The sequence below is a fragment of the Numenius arquata genome, chromosome 2 (genome assembly GCF_964106895.1).
Source record: "Numenius arquata chromosome 2, bNumArq3.hap1.1, whole genome shotgun sequence".
In the NCBI taxonomy this organism is placed as follows: Eukaryota; Metazoa; Chordata; class Aves; order Charadriiformes; family Scolopacidae; genus Numenius; species Numenius arquata.
The window spans coordinates 96,277,977-96,297,814 of record NC_133577.1 but is presented as its reverse complement, the minus strand read 5'-3'; the positions used below and the strand labels follow the sequence as shown (position 1 = coordinate 96,297,814).

Sequence of the window (19,838 nt, the reverse complement as noted above, 5' to 3'; positions counted from 1 at the left end):
AGGCTCAATTCTCTAGAGCTCACCAACCTGCAGAAGTCCTCCAAATCTGGTCTCGTAACAGCTGAGCCACCGAATCCTGATTACATTTGTCAGTCTTGGCTACATGACTTCTCCTCCCATTGCCTGGCACTCTATCAAAGTATCATTTCACACCACCCTTAAATTACTTTTATATGCCTATTTCTGGATGTAGTCTCAGGGATGCCTACCTTTCCTTCAGGTAAATTTTGGTGGACAAGATATACCAGAGCTTTGTCACGCTGGAGGTAAAATATTCTGAAAACTCACCACATTTCCCCCAACTTGGGAAAGCACGCTGTAATTAGGGCACAGAAACAGAAGCCAGAGGACTTGGATCCCCCCCTCTGTCACGACTCACTGTGCGCCTTAATTTCCTGTGCCTACCCTTTTCCAGGTCTGGAAACCAGACATTGTGCTTCCCTACCTCTATATAAACAATCTGAAATCCAATGCTGCGTGAGGGCCAAATATGACTGCTGCTTGACGCCACTGCCTTTACTCCCAAGTGCCAAACCTCCCAGATGGCAGCATAAAGACATTGTTCTTTAATGCCGGTTTCTGTGCAAGGTGCACCGTCCATGTATGGACAGAACGAGTCGGGGAAAAACACCAGGAGATAAAGCACTGGGGATCTCCCTGGGAAGAGAAGGAAGAGATGATTAAGAGAAGGAGGCGCAATGGAAAGCCAGTTGGAGCATATGTTACTTCCTAATAATATTCAGGGCTCTTTTTGCCAGTATCTCTAAATGGAGGTGGCTAGTGCTCTGTCTTTCCTCCTCCTGCCCTCGTACATTTCTGCTGAATTTAGCTGTGAAGGGAATGTGGAAACAAAGCCAATTTTGCTTCTCTTTTGCGAAGCAGTTAAGAGATCCTGAAACGTGGATAGCATATGAACTGGATGTCATATTCCAGAATTCGAACACGTACAGACACACTCCACACAAATCAGAAAAGCCCATGAGAAGCTTTGGTTTATACACACAGACAAATACTGCAGCAGCAACTGGCAGAGATGATACTGCTGAGATACTGTGCTGCAGCCATTATATACCCCAGAAACGCTGGGTCTCAGCATGCCAGAAAGAAAAATAAATAGGTAGAATTGCATCATTTCGCTGGCACTAAACAAATCCATCACAGTGATGAGGGCAGAGCTGCTGCCTGCCTGGCTGAGAAGAGGAGCAGGTCCCAGGTGAGGGATACCATGCATGCGAAGGGGGGAGAAGGGAGGTACTAGATTGACAGCAAGGAAACATGAAGAAGGGGCTGTCTGTAGATCTCCCCCTTTTCTTCAGGGCCAGAATCTTTCAGCAAATTTTTAAAGTCTCAAAGATGTTCTAGGCAAGGTAAATTTAATAATTTGGTTCCTTCCTAGCAGTATTATGTCATTTCTGTATTTTCATTCTCTCACACTACTATAAAAAGCAATAAATTCAAGGTCAAATACTGGGTATGGTTAAAACTCCAGCAGTGGACGGCTCTTAGCATTTGGGCCATGGAAGCAAAGCCTCCTCTTTTTGTGCTGTCATCAGATCGTTTGCCCTTGCTTAATATTTTATAAAAAAATGTGTCATCTGTTCCTTGACACAGGAACAGGAATGCAGTTACAGAGGGGAAAAAAAAGCAAGGTTTGCATGTTTCTTGTTAACAAATGCATTCAAATCCCTTTGGAAGGCTTGATATCCTTCATTGCAAGGTCTCTGGTGGTCAAAAACGGGAATTGTTTGTGACGAGTCAAGTCAAAATGATGGAGGCATTTAAAACTATCTCTAACACAAATACTGCATAATCCCTTTGTTATGCCATCATTTGGGAATGCACACTGTCATTCCTGCCATTATTGGGTGTTTGCACAAGATCATCACAAAGAATTAAGAACTGGAGGTGAAGGGGCAGACAGATGGAAGCATAAAGCACTCTTCCAATCGCCCTCGGCATTTTCCAGTTTAAGAGCTGACCTGGTATCATCCATGTAACACAAGATACTACACTACCATGGAAGACTTCCAGTGCTCCCTTCTGGAGAACAGAGATTTACACCAGCTTCTGTTAAAACAGCATAGAATCATAGAATGGTTCTTTAACGATGATCGAGTTCCAACCCTCCTGCCATGGGCAGGGACACCTCCCACTAGACCAGGTTGCACCTTTGGGAAGAGCAGCATGTTACCTGGATTGGACCACTATCAGAATGGACAATTTGGGAAGAACGAATAAGCACACTAAGTGTATTTGTTTCTCTCCCACAAATCAGATAGTTGAGCCTTGGCTGTTTTACCTCAGGAGATGAGGACAGGAAAGGTTTGATGTATATATTGGAGTCGTGCACTTTCAGGTCATGGTCTCCCAGTCCTCGTGTCACTCCAATTGTTGCCATAACCCGAGCCTGAAAATAAAGAAAAGCAATAGCACCAAATCTTGTTACATGCACTGTGTCAACAGGGAAAGAGATAAAGTTCCTACTCCGTAACTGCTGCTGTTAGGGATGAATTCCCTTTTCTCCCCCAGAAACTCTAGGTTTTACACAGTTCATCTACTTCAAAGTGTTTCATGTTCATGTCATCTCCATTTCCCTCATTATTCCAAGCTTCATATTCATCCACACCCCAGTCTGCATGCACCCTTCTCAGACTGTGGCCACCTGGGGATGTAAGGGACTGGCATCCCAGTCACCTCACTGTCCCACACCAGTCTACGACAGCATCCCTTCAGCAAATTATACTGTTAGTATAAAACAGGTTTTATAAGAAGAATGAGGAGCCTAATTACTCACCTAAGAAACCTATGGCCTCTTCCTATTGACATACTGTTGTATATTCCCTCCACCAAGGAAAAGCGCCAAAGGCCACCTTAAATTGCTGAACACACAGGTGACAGTGTCACTGACCACCGTGCTCTCCTCTGTGGAGAGCCAGTCTAGGGCAGGTCTGCTGTTATCTCAGGTCTACCACTTCCTTCCCCAAGCACCTTCCCCTGCAACACGAGCTGTTTCCCAAGAGGTGCTGGGCTCTTCTTCATTAACGCTTGTCCAGAGATTGACCAGGTAGAAACGCCTCACGAAGAACCTTGCTCTCTGCATATCATTTCCCCCAAACTCTAGTTTAGCTGCCACAGCTTCCGAACAAGAGAGCTCGCAGCATCAATAACAGCAAGTAACTGACTCAAAATTATTTTTGCCTCACTAACCCCTGGTTCCACAAGGCAATAAGAAAGTGAATTAAAAAGATGTGCATGAAACATTTTGCAAATAATTATAAACCTAACCAAATCCAGAGATAAGCTGCAGGTCTGAACCTTCAAAACTTGGACTAATTTTGAAAAGCGTGTATTTTTGCACTGAGATAAGAACCTAATGCAGCAGGGAAGCACTATTTAGAAACACAGCGAGCATACCAATATCAGCAAACTGACACCACTGCGTCCTTATATTGATCCTATTGCTGCATCCAGCTAAGCTTGCTGGGATCAGCACTAATGATCTCACTGTTCTTAATCACAGAGCTGGAAACAAAGTACACCCAAACAGAATGGTTCGTTTCCCCCCTTCAAGAAAAACTATCAGCATTCACACATCAGAAAAACTCAACAGTGAGTTCACGTACACTAGCTGAAGAAGATACGGTTAAGGGGTGTTATACTTCCCAAATCCTGCCCTGATCTCCCCTCTTCCTAAATTAGGGGTTTGCATCTCAAAGTGCTTTAAAATTTTATTAAATATCTTCCTGCTTTGTTTTCAGCAAACATGAGGTATTTTGCTATCTTCATCCAGCCTAGTTATATTTTACAATGAAACAAGGTACATTTTAAGTCAATTATTTAAGACTGTCTCATTGTAGTCTACTTACAATGAAAGAAAAACAAAAGCAAACTGAACAGCAAATGACTAGGTTTGCTATAAAAATGCTTTTTAGTATGTTGAGCTCCCCCCGCAGCCCCCCGGACACGAGACTGATTTATGACAGAACCAAGATATTCTTTCAAGCTGTCAAAACGATAAAATAAAGAGATACTGAGTGGAAAACACTGGACTGCCACAGGCTAAACTGAGTGGTAAACAGCACAGAATTCCTTCTTCCTTTGGTCTGAGGAAAGCAAACGTGCCCACCTTCTTGCCTTCTCCGTATATAAGGGGAAACTTCAAGTCATCTTCCTCAATGGTTTTGTATGCCCTGTGGGGGAAGGACAAACAACATTTATAAAGCTTGCACTCAATTAGTGACCCAGTGCCCTGAAACAAGCAGCTGTGATTTAAAAAACAAAACAAAAAAACCAACCCCAAAACAAAACAAAAAAATCATTATTTTTCCTAGGCACCAAGATGTAAATTTCTTCCTCTGTGGAAAGATTTTCTCTAAAGAATCATCCATTTCACCAAAAGGAAAAGTGAACACAAGGAAATTTCTAACATGCCAAGCTACTCCTAGTTTTTGCAAGAAAAAGAGGTATACTGGAATAACACCCCAATCAGGTAAGATATCATTGGCTATGGCAGCAGCTATACCCTAATAGTGTCATAAAAAGGAAAAAAAAAAAAACCCCAAAACCCACCCCCAAACCCACTGAGAAGCTAACCAAAGACCAGATTCACACTGTTAACGTGAAACGGTGAGCAACGACAGGACGTGTACACAGTCAAAGTGTGAAACAGCTCCGAGATCCTGTTCTCACCTTTCAGGACTGCTTAAACCAAGACAAGCTTCACGTGCTGAAGGATATTTAGTGCTCATTTGACCTTGACTGCAACAGTCAAGGTTGTCAGAGATTTCACATTTCACAGCAGTTTTCCCATGGCCAAGAGACATGGGAAGTAAACGCTCATGCTCTGATTCTGTTTACCACATGCCCGTGTTACTCTACCTTTTACACATCCAGCTGTTGACACTGATGAGGTGAGAAGGTGAGAAATTTTGCCAATGAGAAATAAAAGAAAAAAATATAAAAAAATAGATGGCTGTCGTTCTCATAAGCTGTAGAGTCCCTTGGTTTGTATAACACATGATCGAGCTGAGGTGCTGAGGAGCCTCTTTGTTAAAGTCCATCACCCCACAGGGACACACTTCCCTTCATACCACAAAATCATCCCTCCCCAGCCCTTCCCTGTATGTTTTCCTTCCCTCCCAGCCCACCCCTGCCCCCAGCCCTTGGGGGGGATACCAAAATCGTCCCCTGAACACACAAGTCAACGCTCCCCACCAAAGCAGCCAGCCCCATGGCTCTCCAGCCGGGCTGGCTGCCTGAGCTCTGGGGAGTTGCATTCGATCAGGTTTAAGCAACATTAAGGCGGTGACACAAGCCAGCAGGAAATTAAAAATAAAGGGTAAAATCCTATATGGTAATCGAGCTACACCCTGCTTCACCAAAATATGGCATAGACCTGGGATCAATAAATGCTGTTGTATTACATAGCTACACATGCTGCATCACCTAGGCAAGCCTCAGACTCAAAGAGAGTAGCAGAGATATTTAAGCCTCACCTTTACATTGGCCAGTAACCACAGGTAAGACCCATATTAGGGTTTGGGGGTGAGGGGAGGGGGAAGAAAAAAGGAAAAGCAACCAAAACGCTAAGAAGAAACAGTAGTGGAGGACTTTTCTCCCATACTACAAAACATTATTATTATGTGTGAAATCCCCGAACAGAACCAGGTGAGGTTTGCAAAACACTGGGTGCTTCACGGGAGACCACGCAGTCAAGAATATCTTGGGTATATAACCATGACACTTGGGCATATCTCCAAGAGATAATATAGAATAGGCATTTAAATGGCATTGTGTACGGGGAAGGGCAAACAGATTAGCTCTTAAACCAAACAAAAAGGCGCACATCACTGCAAGTAGCCCACAGGGTAATACTTCCCTGATGTTTAAATCCTGGAATAGTACTTTGTTGGGAAGGATGAGTCAGTCATGGACTTCGCTCATGTTCCTTCTTTTATTTCCAATGGGGAATAGCTGATGTCTCTGCCTCACCCACCAGCTTGGATACCCTCGTTTGAATGCAGAAGAGGAATTTTACCATCCCTGACTGCTCGTGAACATGTCCCAAAGCTTCCTGCTGGACCCACTGTCCTGGGTTGAGAGATACAGGACTAACTTTTCTTCTAATGTTGGGGAAAATTGTACTTTTAGAAGACTCTAGTGTCTGAATTTGTGAAAATATTTACTTTATAGCCAGCCAGGCTCTGTGGGATTCAAGGTTAGTGTTTTCGAGCCTTGCCAGGGGCAGGGACAAGGAGGAGCGAGGCCTGGGCATTTGACCCAGGCTGGCCAACAGGATTATTTCATACCATGAACGTCACATCCAATATAAATTAGAAAAGTTCGCTGCGTAGCTGGCTCTCTCCCTGATGGCACCGGTCCAGACAACTCCTTGCCCCGGTGCCGGAGCCCTGAGGCCTTCCCTTCCTCCTGAAACCATTGCGCTCGCAGTGTCTGATACTTGCTATCCACTGCTGGGAGTGCACAGCTTCCTACTGATATAGTCGGCTGAGTATAATTCCTGTATATCTTATATCAGTATCGGGATTAATACTGGTTCTTTAGTATTATTGTTAATTACTTAGTCTTAGTCTATTAAATCTATTTATATTTCAACCCTCGTGTTTCTTTGTGTTCCCCGATTCCCCTTTCCAGGTGGGGAGGGGTCATCGGGTGATAGAACAATTGTCTAACGACAATAGATTGTTATGGGTTCTCTCAAACCAGAACACCCACGGTGCAGGAAGCCCTGGTGAACCCTCCACGAGGAGGAGTCTGAACTCCTTCCTATTCCTTGCATAGAGCCAGTTGTGCTCTGACACCAAGGAAAAAAAAAAAAAAAAAGTATCAGCTGAGTCTATGTTGAGCATCAGAGTCAAATGACTAATCAAACCACAAGCCCAACAAGACAACCATTCCTACTGTATTTTCAAGTTGTTGCACATATTTGTTACAAATAGCAAACAAGACTAAGTTGATGTGACTTAACTATTTGCAACCTCCTTTTTAAAGGAAAAAACAAACCCATTCTTTACCCACAAACTATATTATCTGCAAGGTAACTACAAATATTTAAGACCAAAGCTCTCACTTTACATTGTCCTGTAAGTAGCCAAAAACAAGGATCAAGTTTTCCTCCCTCTCTCCTCTCCTTCCTTATATTCTCCTGCACAGCACCTCACACTGACTACGCTTTAGGAAGAAGGAAAAAAAGAAGGGGTAAAAATGCATGATTTAGGCTGGTGTCCCTCAAAAGAACAGTCCTCACTGCCAAGTCCAGCATCTTTTATGGCACCACCATAAGGACGATCATCCCTGGGGCCTTCAACTATAACAAGACGGTGCAAGGATGCTGGAAAAGGCCATGTTGCAAGAGCTGAAGCTAACTTGTTTCATCAGCAGATTAGAAAAGGCAGCTGGCTAGCCTATGACTTCCTGAAGCTATGTGACTAAGTAAGGGAGGACCAGAGGAATACAGTGATTTGTTTTGTGGTTTCTCACAGCGAATCCCCTCTTGGGCTCAGAACTTGGGTGTCAAGACTCATCACAAACATGGTTTTTCTGTTGATGTTGCTATTGCTTGGAAAATTATCAGCGCTTGAAAAAACAATGCCCAGAACTGCAACCGTAGCAGTGGGGCTGGCACAGACTGCAAAGCAACCTGAGACACTCCAGAAAAGTACCTACGTCCTGCATTACCAGTGAAACAGAATGAATAATATATGAGCGTGCAGTTTACTGCAAAGAGAAGGATGAAGGACAGCTTTTCAGCTAGCAGCTCAGCAACTGCACTGGGGAGAAGGAAGGAAGGAAGCTATGAAGTTCATTTGATTTATGCCCTGCGAAACCTCCTGTACTTTGTACGTGTGCTTATTTCACACAGGCTACAACCTTCTGGACTATTTCACTTGATTTTATGTAATAAAGTTGCATTTATACCTTCCTGTGCTGTTTAGAGTGTGCTGTATATAAAGATATAATACGGCAGTAGGTATATCAAACACAGACATATGGAGAACCTGAGGGGGTTGTTTGGCTTTTTTAGTGCCAACTTGGCCTTATTCAGCCCCCTACGTAATTCAACCCAGCTCACCGTTTTAACAAACTCAAACATAGGGTTGCAACCCTGCGCTTCTCCCCATCTTCCTCATCCGCATCCCAGGAGGTCTCAGTGGCCATCAGGGCATGACAAGACAGGTTACAAAGACAAAGTTACGCTATTACTTGCTCCTGTGAATGAGCCTAAATCCTGTCAAGTGCTTCTGCCACGTAAACCTCTATTTTTCCAAATGGAAAAACAGGGGAGAGGAGGGGGGAGTTGAAAAGGCAAGCTTGTGCCCAGCTAGATCTAGCTGCAGTTTTTTTGCAGTTAACTTCATTTCTTCTTTTCATTTCAAAAGAATTATGAAATGCTACTGCTGTCCAAAAATACTGAACTAGGGCTTGACAAATGTACCACCCACAAAGTTACATTTGGACTCAGGACCAACATTTTGGAAAACAGGGCCAAATCGCACTGGGAGCCAAGAGAGATGTCAGAACGAAAGAACTAGAACTGACATGATGTTACTCATATGCTAACTGGAATCTGCTCTAAATACGTGGTGAAAAAAATCACCAGAAGCTGCTAAATGCACAAGACAATCTACGGAAGAAATTTCCTAGAGTGCTGAGGTCATTAGCAGTGCTTTAGGCACTCTTTAAATAAAAGATAATCAAAGTTACCTGCATATTGCTGGGTCAGAACTTGAAAAACTGGTCAGCTCCCAAATACAGATTTCCAAGCCAAAATCCTAGATAATTTCTTACATGTGTTATGCATTCTCCTGCCATATAATTTGTTCTTAAAATTGGCCTTCTGAAAGCACATACAAATTCACATAAGAGTAGAAGTTGTTGATGACCAAAATCCACATTTTCTTTCCTTTTACAGTAAACTGTTTAAGGTTACTGGTCATGAAAAGTATTGCATTGGCATCCCCAGGCACAACAGATGGTGGTGAAAACACAATCTACCCTGACCTGGATGGCTCAGTTGTGTGAACAACAGGAGAATCCAGACTCCATGCTCTGCTTTTCCATAGCACTTGGCTTTAGAACACTTGTCCATATTTCACATCTCTGCTAGTGACACCTGATAGTAACCTGAGAATTAAACCTAAGGAACAGCCAAAAAAAATAATCATCATCAAAGGGCTATAGCTTGAAGCACAGAGCAGAACCCACATGTGGTAAGCAAGGAAGAAAAGGCACTACAGCTTTAGAAATGTCGTAGTTCATACTGAGTACAAGGATGAAGGCTCTCCTTTGAGACAGGTTTGTGGATTCAGTGTATTTCTAGCACTGCTTTGCTCTGTAAAAAAACCCCAACCCAGAACCATCCACAAACACCCTCCATCCCCTCCCGCCAAAAACCAAAACTACCCCAGCTACCCAACCAATCTCCCTTTCCCCAAGCTCAGCTTTCTTTGGTCATACCAATAGAAAACCAGATTTTAATCTTTGAGCAACACAAAACTTGATAGAAACTGTTGGTTTTTTTTTTTTCCCTCCTACACAAGGAATCAGTGGATTGGAGCTCACCCTGTGGATAACAGAGCTTAAATGAATTGTTTGTCTGTACTGTCTGTTGAACTACAGGCATCAAACCAGTATACGTGCGTGCTTACTACCAAGAAGAAAAGATGTGTACTGCAGGTTAGGCACAGAGCCACTGAAAATTATGCAATTTATGTCTCAATCCAGCCGTAATTTTTTTAAAACGTCCTTAGACATATGTGCTTCTGCAGAGTCAGGATCTCTAAAATCCAGACAGCAGTGTCTGATAATAAGTACCCTCTAGGTAGGTTAACTTTAATGTTCCAGTGCCTCAGTATCTTTCCCTTATTACTCATCTGACATACAGTTTAATGAGGCAAAACTAAAGATAATAAAAGCACGCAAACTATAGTAATGTTTGTTAAGAGAAAAGATGATGGCAAATCCAAATCAATTAAAGACGACCGATGCATGTGCACATATGCACAGAACAGTTTTTAGGGAAAGATCTACTCTAAACCAAGATACTCTCATAGGGTTTCTTTCAGGTAAAGAGGAAAACATACAAATTTTAAAACGTATTATTTCTCAGAAAATTCAGAAACCCCTTCTTCCAAACCTTAAACCGTGTAATGCTTCATTATGCAAATTCCAGTTCTGTCTACCCATCTACCAATTAAAAAAAAATTAAAAAGACAAAGTATCTCAGCATGACTTGTACACACATATGATCTCTAGCTTGGTCAAATCAGATTGGTACATGAGTCCAGTGAGGACATGAGGTCCTCTGGACTTCCAGGGAGCCTTCATCATCATGTACAGTCCTAAGACAGTCTTGACTTTGGAGTGGATGTATCCCCCAACACCACATACTCCTGTGGAATTCCTAAGGAAAACGAACTCTATCCCTCTTGGCCAACCCTTTTTAAAGATTCAAGCACCAGCATCTTCTCTCAGGCACTTCCTGGAGTGCAGCTGATTTTTCAGTCCGTTCATCTCTATGGAGCGTTAAAAGAACGTGGTGGAGGAAAAGTCAGGGAGAGGGTGGCCAAGGATCTAGAGAGGTCCTTGCCCCAAAAAAAGGACAAATCAGGAAAAAAAATTAACTGATGGTATTTATAAGCACTCTCCCTTGGCTGGTTTTGTGCTCAGGAGGCTGGGAGGAACAGAGAAAGTGTACTGTGAGCGTCTCCACTCACTGCTTGTGACCAGTTGAGCTTTCACTATCAAGTGACAGAAACTGTGTGCAGATACCGCAGCTGCACGTCAAGTGGATCCATGTTCTGCAACAGTCTCAAAAGGCTAAGTCTTTTTTTTTCCCCAGCAAGTTTGTTGGCTTGAGTGCTTCTTAAATTTTACTTCATCTCTTCTACTTTTAAAAGACAAACGGGAAGATTTGTCAGCAATTTTCTCTGGCGATAGAAGGGTAAGGGAAGTGGGCTGTTAACACCCTATGGGCTTAATGCACTGTGATGGCAGAAAAAACGTTTGTAAATTCACATTTTGCTGAACATCTTGCTAAAAGGATGTGGTGAGGCAGATGGGAGAAAGACTGCATGTTAACCTCACAGTGCCTGCTCCATGCTTGTTAGCTGGGATCCTCTGGAATGAAAGGAGATTGCTGCTAAGGAGGAATCATGGAGCGAACTCTTTTGCAGGAGATGGCTGTAGCGTGGGATGGGGCAGGCAGTGAGACACAGCAAGCAGAGACCTCACCATCTCACAGCAGTGCTGGAAACTCCTCCGAGGAGCAAGGGGCCTCCTCTCAGCCAGGAGCACAGCCAGAAGTCAAATCCTGGGTGGCAACAGAAAGAAAGAGGATTTCCTAGGGACCCAGCCCAGGTTATGTCAAATTTTGTGCAGCTGGGGAAGCCAGAGAAAGCAGGAGCAGGGGAAAAGACTTCATTTTACCAGGAGGAGGAGTTGGTTTTGCTTGGGTTTTCAGATTGAAGATTACCTCATTTCAGCTTAGTTTCTTTCTGATGAAACAGACTGGGAGCCTTTTTGTTAGCGTTTGCACGTGCGGCACCTGATCTCGTGCCAAGGCAAAGCCCAAGCGGAGATGGGCAGCCACGCAGGGACAGCCCTTAGACACACTTCTTCCAGAAGGAAGGACGTAACTCAGACCAACCTCATTCTTGGTGGGCTCACTTGGCCCCAGAGAGGCCCTTTACGAAGAGGTTTACCCCAGACTTAAGTTTTCTCTTTTGTTGCAGCGCTATTGCTTCCTTGCTTCTGCCCTCCTCCTGCCCCGAAGACACTGGCTCAGCTCCTGTGGCATGTGTGTGCTCGGGGAACCCAGAGCCATCCGTCACTGTCAGGAGATGTGCTGTACGCAGCAGGTCAGCTCTCACCTCCCGCTGCTCCTGCAGCGAGGGCTGCAAATCTTGGAAAAAGATGCATAACATGCACATTGCAAACAGCCATCCATCACGGCAAGAGCCGTGCCCCAGGCACCCAGGCACAGCCCACAGCAAGCTGCTCTGGCTGCGCACACCCAAGGGGCACGTCCCGTCCCGCTCCTGGCTACCTCGCAACAAGAAATAACAGTAAAGACACCCCCCACCACCACCACCCCAAAAAAAAGTAAGGCAAGTGGCTGTGGATTACAGTTTCTGCCACAAAAATGATATCCTATCTCTCCCTTCTCCAGAAAGGCCCAGTGCTGCAAAGGTGGCCCATAATCATTAAATTATGAAAATGTAAGTTGCTGGGAGGAAATTAATACCAGGCATGACTGGGGAAAAGGCTGCTTTCTTGTGAAGTAATTATGAAATTAAAATTTGATCTCTCCCTGGTGATTGTACAAAGGATACGGCTGAGGCCTCGAACACAACAATACAGCCAGGATTTCAACAGAAGCAGCACAGAAGGTTTCACTAGACAAAAAAGCTCAATTAAAAAAAGGTGGGGGGAGAAGGGGGGAAGAAGGGATGACTTTTTGTAAATTACATGAATTTGGCTAAAAGGTGCAATCAAGCAGGTTACGGCACAGAGTTTGCAGACTTCCAATTACTTTTTACAAGTTGGAATCAAGCTGCTAGGAAATGCAGCTTATCTGAATAAGACTAATAATGCTAAGCTAATTAGACCCACAGGCATTAGCTGGCAGATAAATTCAGGCCAAAAAGAGGGACACTGTCACTTTAAATACTGCCTTGGGATCGGTGGAAAAGCTAATGAGGAGTGTCAGTTGGGGCTGTTTTATTAGGTGGTTCTCCAGAGAATATAGCCCGAGGTTTCTGTAGCAGGGCTTCTGCGCTTGATTCAATAAATCAATTTATATTAAAGGGGGGGGCGCCTCCTCCATAAAGCATTTCTGTGGCATTTCTCAATCTGCTCAGGCACTCCTCGGGCAGGCTACCTGAACGCGCTGTCAAAGGACATCCAGCCCAGCAATAAAACATGAGAGAGCAGCCGCATTGGCAATATTTGTTCAAATCAGCTTGCCCATTACCAAGCAAAACATGTACATTGGCTCTCACCGGGGTATTCTGGATCCCCAATAAGTGATTAATGAAAGCCTGGTTTTTGTGAGCCGGAGTCTGAACCGCAGACGGCAAGGCGGGCTGCACAATGAAAGCAAAAGGCATCCATCCCAAACAAAATAAAATGGCTTGAAAAGTGAAGTTGCTTTTTTTTAATCAGATGCTTCGAGGCTGAAAGATATTCCCTGTCGGAAAGAAAAGAGCGAGGGCAGAGCAGGCTGGCGGCGTTCCAGGCAATGGACAATATTGACTCTAGGATAAAATGGGGTTTGCTTAGCACTTGCCCCAGGCCACCAGCCTCCCCGCTTTGGAATAACTGGTGTGGATGGGTGGGTGATTCCCCGGCATGGGCTGACCCTTGGGTGGCTCACCATGTGCCACAGCATCCCCTCGACAGGGACAGGGAGCTGGCGGGTGGTGGGTACCACACCAGCTCGGACCCGTTTTTGATGGGATGCAGCCCAACTCTGTGCACACTCCTGGAGGGCAAAGGAAGCCGCCAACAAATCAGGTCAAAAAATGGACTTGTTATCTAGGGCTCTTTTGCCACCCCAAAAAGATAAAGCTCTGATCCAGAAACGAGCATTTGTGAACTCCACTTCAACACGAGCAGCAGAAAGGCCACAGTTTGCACTCCAAGGAGGAGCAAAAAATTAATTTTGAAACCACAAAATCTGATGCCAATTGGTAGCGCCTTCCGGATGCCTTTGGTTAAGTGCAGCCCTGTACGGCCCCTCTGGCCCTGCAGGAGGCCAAGAGGGGAACCCTGGAAAGAGCCCCTCTGCCAGCAAGGGACACAGTAAGCCAGAAAACCAGGTGTTGGGAAGGTGTGTAGGATATAGTCAGGGCAAAGTTCTTCAAAATTGTTCAACACTGGATTTACCCACGAGTAAAGAAAACCTGACCAACCGTGTCTTAACTTTTAAATAAAAAGCAGAGACAGAGAATACTAATTCTGCACATTCCTTTAAAGGAGCAGTTATCATCACGCCTGATTATTTCCCCTCCCCATATATTTCTATCTCTGGCACCCCTTTTTAGCGCTGGTAGCACTTTGCTTACGTGGCCACCGAGTCTTCCCTGATGCTTCTCTTGCCAGGACTTGTCAAAGCCGCCCAAACTACCCTCTCTCTCCGACACAAGTTTAACCTCTGCAAGCCATGGGCCTGACAACCCCAGCCCAGAGACCCAGCTGTGAAAGACTGTCAGTAACACAGATGTCTGCCAGCAAATTACGGCTCGAGACAGCTCGGAGGCTCGTTCAGCAGGAGACACAGCTCTTAAGATGCCTTGTCAGCTACAGGACGCCTTTTGCAATGGTTGCTCAACCACAACGATCGTGGGACGCGGGTGCAGGAGGGGCAGCACACGGGCAGCTCCCACCTAAGGGGGATTTATTTTAGATATGTTTAATACAGTGGATTTCTCATCCCAACTGCCCATGCAGAGAAAGGAGAAAGGGTGGGAGAGCCAGAGGGAGAAGGGAAAGGCTGGTCTCAAAGCAGTTACAGGCAGCCTGGACTAGCGATGCGGTATACATTGCTGGATCGGTGGTTGTCCTAATGCTGTGGGGAAACTTGGCAGCTCTGCTACCACTGCTGAGACAAAGCCAGTGTGGAAACTTCACATAAAAAAAAAAAAAAAAAAAAGAGGCAAAAAAAAGCAAAAGCAAAGAGAATAAAAAAAAAAAAAGGCCAAATGTATTATGACAGACCCAAAGACAATAACCTTTTGTAATCCAAACAAGCTGGGCAAGCCAAGCCATTGTTGGGAATCTGAAAAGCTCCAGAGCACAGGAGAAGGGTAAAAATGAAGAAAAAACAAGATCATACAGCTTCTAATAGAAAACACAAAGTGTCCTGAATTTTAAAATAAAACAGTTCATTTTCATGAGGAAACGTCAGAGCAGAGAGAGTTTTACACCCTCTCACTAAAGGATTCAAGTAATTTAGTGTAAGAGTAGCTGCTTCATCCTAACATCACCTGCACCTTCCTACATGTATGTGCACAAACACCAACACAAGGTGAAGTCACTGATCAAGAAAAGGTTCAGACAATTGATCTTCTGCGTTGTAAGTAATAAAAGCTTGGCAGTGTTTTAGCATATCAAGCTCTGGCTGGCCAAAACCCCATCTGACATTTTCTAGAAAAGGAATATATATGCTAATTTATTCTCCATGATAGATATTGTCCTTAGAAACAAATGCAGAACAGACATGTCCTCGGCCGCTGTGTCCTGATGCATCAGTAAAATCTAGGAAGTAGGAAGGGAAGAAAACAGAAGCAAAACCCTTCAAGTGGGGAACGACCACTGTGAAACACCAGCCACCTCAAACCATCACCTCTGAGGGTGCATCAGGCTGGAAATCTAATGTCTTGTCTGCAATCTCAACCACTAAAATTGACCCAGACTTTTCGATAAATAGAAACAGATTGCTTCTCCTCTGCTTGGGAGATCACTGCACACAATTCGACGGAAAACAAGACTCCCTGGGGCAAACACCCTGCAAAAAGAAATGGATCCTTATTTAAAGGGCTCTGATTTAGATAAATGTATGGCGATAGAGCAATTCCCTCACCATTTTATCATCCTAAGGCAAACAAAGAGGTAACTGATGCGCTAGCTGTGGCATACAGAGCAACTAAAACAGTCTGATTCTTTTATTCAGGCCAAAACCATAGACCCTGTTTTCCACTTCCAGCCAGAAGTCAAAAGGAACAGCAGGGAGAGGTAGCCTCATCACAGTCTCCACATGCTTTTGCTTGGCACAGGCCACCTCCTTCTGGGATAGAACTGAGGTGAATTCAGGCTTGAATTTTCAAGACACAGTTTAAGTATTTATTCCGGAATAACTGCTTACAGCTAGGCATATTTGTGCTAAACTTGTGGTAATTTTTGCATTGACCATATTAGAATCTTTAACTGGATCAACATGTGTCCTACACTTCAGGAAATTCAGAAAAATCAACAGGAAAATCAACTCTCTTCTTCTCTCTGCCATATGCTAGAGTTCACACACCAGTACTGAAAACCAATACATTGAATCAAATCTGCCATCCATTTAGACTTACCCAAGCTCTTCTACCTTACTCATTATTCTATATTTAAAATTTGCATTCTTTCTAATGCCAAACAATATTAGGTATGCAATAACCATTTTGAGGTGAAGCACTATGCACAGATTCACAAATGAGGTACAAACTGATATATAGAATCATCTCTTTAATTTTTAACCATTCCAACCAGTATGAATCCCAACATCACGCTGGTGATTTTGACTGGAAAAACCACAGTGAGCAGAATTTCCACTGAGTTTTTGACACAGCTCTCAAGTTCATTTGGAACCTCTACTGTGCAAAATAATTATTTTTCTCTCTTCATGCTTTACTTGGTATTTATCAACAAATTTGATCACTGTGATGCCCATTCATGTAAATAATTTACTTTTTTGCAGTTCCTCACGGCCCTTCTTGTTTATTTTAGGAAAAGAACCGTGGTGTCACCTGCCAATGCTGCAACTTCAAGCATTCTAACCTCATTTCCTTTCCAGACCACTAACCAACCACAGAAACGCAAAACAACTCCCACGGACCTGGAGAAAACCCTCTTTGCCTTCCAACCATGATGAAAGAATTCTACTCTTACCCTTCTCTCAGGAAGTTCTTGGCCCATGATACTTCTGTAGCTCTCCCCCAAATTAGAAGGTTTTGGTTTTTTGGTTTGGGTATTTTTTTTTTCCCAATAGTATCTCACATCTTGAAAAAGAGCTTTTGGAAGTCTACATGAAATCATTCTTTACTGATGCCTTCAGAGACATTCAGAAGTTTAATCAGAAAACTGCCTTTGCAGAAACTGGAAGAGTGTCTCATGATCTTCCAAATGTTTTGCCATTTAAGTCCTCAGTTGATCCAATGTTCTCATTCTGTTCCTATTCTTTTGCTCATGCCTGTGGCGTTTTTAAAAAGTGAAGTCATCGTTCTTGGGGTGAGACTGCATATTCTACTAGCAGCTGTTCAAGATGATGGACAATGATGGTTATTCCCAGATCAACGTGTTCTGCACAAACACTCCAGATAATACTAAGCTTAGATCATTATTCTGCCATTAAAACATAATTATGTTTATGGTCTACAAAGTACGGGACAAATCAGAAGCATGTGGAGTTGTAGTTGCATCTGAGCATCCAAGTCTCCAAACCTACAAGAGTTCAGGCTTTTTACCCCTCTCCGCTCTTTCACTTCCTAGAAGGACATTTCCTAAGGATGCTAAAACACAAACGACATGGAAGTGAAGACCATTTGCATATATAGGATCTTCACTTTTATAGGTCACGCACAGAGCACACGACAGCAAGGACTGGGGTTTCTCTAAGTGAGTGGGAGTCACTTGGGAAGGAGCCTCTTGAACTGACACAAAACAATGAAGACATTTAACCAGAGACAAAAACCTCATCATTCTTCCTGTCTTCACTTCATTAAGTTAATGCTGTTCATTCAAGCCTTTTCATTTTAGGCTTGCTGTGACTTTTATTCAGATAGGCCCATCTCTAAAATAATGCCTCAAGGGTTACCCAAACCAGGGGTCAGCTGCACTGGAGTATGGGAAGCAGCTCTTCCCTTCTGCAAGCGTTCCTCAGCACACCAAACGCATGACAGCCCACTGATCCAGATTCTATAAAAAGCTACTTCCAAGATAGGAAAGTTGTTTGGCTTTCAGGAGGATCCCCTGGCACGTCTTCCCCTTCACGCGCTTGCTGTTTTGAATGCTCATACGTTAAAATGAACCAAAGTTCTGGCTCTGGAGAGAGGTCAACTTACTTAAAACATTAACTTCTAATAGAAAAATACATCAGAAAGAAGGAAATACCTTTCCCTTTAATACGCAGGTGTACACCTCCATGTTTGATGCAGTTTACACTAAATGAAGATACATACAAAGCAGGCTTTGGTTAGGGAGAAGGCTGACCCCATGCTGAGAAGGACACATTCTTACCAGCCAGTCATGTTGAAGTCACGGTAGAGCATCCTCTTTCCAACTTCCTTGCGCTGCACCCTCCGTGGAAACTCTAAATGCGTGAACTCATTTCCCAGCAAGTGGGGCTGCATGTAAGCCTGTGGGCAGACACCAAGCCACAGATACCACATGAACATCATAGAACAAGACATCATCTATTTTTAATGAGATAGTATTACCATCCCTTCCCGCTCCCTTCCCACACACAGTTTTCTCTCACCTCCCCTCCCCCCTTTTTAAACAAGGAAGACTCCATTTCAGCAAATGATGTGCACGTACACCAATTCTGACACTGCCTGTTGTCTGGCAGCAGCCTTGCAGGGAGAAGTCCTCTTGCCCTCAAAATCATTCACTACTTCTCTCTGCTCCTCAGCATTTGGTATTTCTAAAGTATGCTTCATCCACTGACCCTGAAGGAGCCTGCAGGGCTTTGTGAAACAGAACAAACATCATCAAACTTCTCCTTTTTCAAGTCAACGATCTCAGAGAAGGGAACAATCAAAGCACAAAGCCATGGAGCAAGCAGAGACTTGGAGGGGAGTGTGTGTGGAGTGAAGCTCAAGCTTTTTGACTCCCAGTTTCAGCTATGCCAACAATGCACAAAACCTAATATTACTACCACATTTTAATTTTCACTGTCTTGAGAAAAATGTCCCCTTTCACCTGTGCAGTGGGCTGCACCCCATCACACGAGACACTGCAAATAAACACGAGTTGCAGAGCATTTTGCTTTCTTGTTTTCTAAAAACTACTTCCTTTGCACAGAATTAAGAAAAGCAGCAGCACTTTTGTGTCACAACCGCAACTAATGTTTTTGATGGTGTTAACGTTTGACTGCTGATGCCCTTTCTGGTGTGCTGCTCTGCAGATGCTGGGATGCCTCTTTGCTAGAGCTGTGCCCGAGGCTCATGTGCTCCAGAGCTGACTGCACTCAGAGCATCATGAAGCTCTTTGTCCACCACACAGATTTTGGGTTTGGATTTATACACAGATCACCTGACACAATAGGTTAATCCTTAAAGATTACTATATTTCTTCTTTCTGAAATAAACTTCACTCATTTTTCTTCAAATTTGCATAAATGAGCCTTTCCCTCTCCTTCCCCAAAGCTGCACTGTGAGCGAGCTCCTCTGAAGACACAGTCAAATTGGCTAGGGTACTGAAAAAAGTTGTGTTTCTTAACCTTTCTGCAGATAACTCTTTTTCCTTATCCAGCCAGTTAAGGCAATAAAGTCTGTCTTATCTCCAGCAGCAGCTGCCGTCAGGGCAGACCAAATGAGCTGGCTTTAGTTTGTGGGTCTGTCATAAATCTAGCGCTCATCAAAGGTGAGCAGCAGGAAGCAGTGGAAGCCCTTATTGATCTACCTGGCAGCTATCATGCAGATAGTTCACAATAAAATATTTCCTGCGTTTAAGGGCCGAGCCCGCTCCCACTCAATTTGATAGGTGTTGGATCAGGCTCAGCACATCACAGTGCTAACCTTCCATCAGCTTGTCCCCCTTCCTGTCGCCAGACATCCTTCCAGAAAACACCTCGAGCTCAGCTGAAACGGGGCCGAGGGAGATTGCTGCATGTAGTCGACAAGATTGGATTCTGCTTTCAAGAGGCGGCTTTCAAGCACGCAAGTGTGATCTTGACATTGTGATCCCTTCCTGGAACAGGAGCTCCATCAAATTCTCTCTCCAGGTACAGTTAAGGGAATTACATTTTTTTTTTTCCTGCAGTCTACAGTCAGCCAAGGTCCCTTCCCCCACCCAAATACAGTTTTCAAGGACCCTCTAATTGGATCACTGTTCCT

General features: G+C 44.0%; 1 protein-coding gene across 1 annotated transcript in view; it reads right to left on the bottom strand.

Moving 5' to 3' along the window:
- The window catches only part of PPM1H (protein phosphatase, Mg2+/Mn2+ dependent 1H), a 138,010-nt gene that overhangs the window by 11,777 nt on the left and 106,395 nt on the right, over positions 1 to 19,838 (bottom strand). The window contains exons 6-8 of the mRNA XM_074168322.1: positions 18,019 to 18,137; positions 4,127 to 4,190; positions 2,300 to 2,407 (exon numbers count right to left, since the gene is read on the bottom strand). Coding sequence (XP_074024423.1) covers positions 2,300 to 2,407; positions 4,127 to 4,190; positions 18,019 to 18,137 — 291 coding nt within the window. The remainder of the gene's footprint in view (positions 1 to 2,299; positions 2,408 to 4,126; positions 4,191 to 18,018; positions 18,138 to 19,838) is intronic.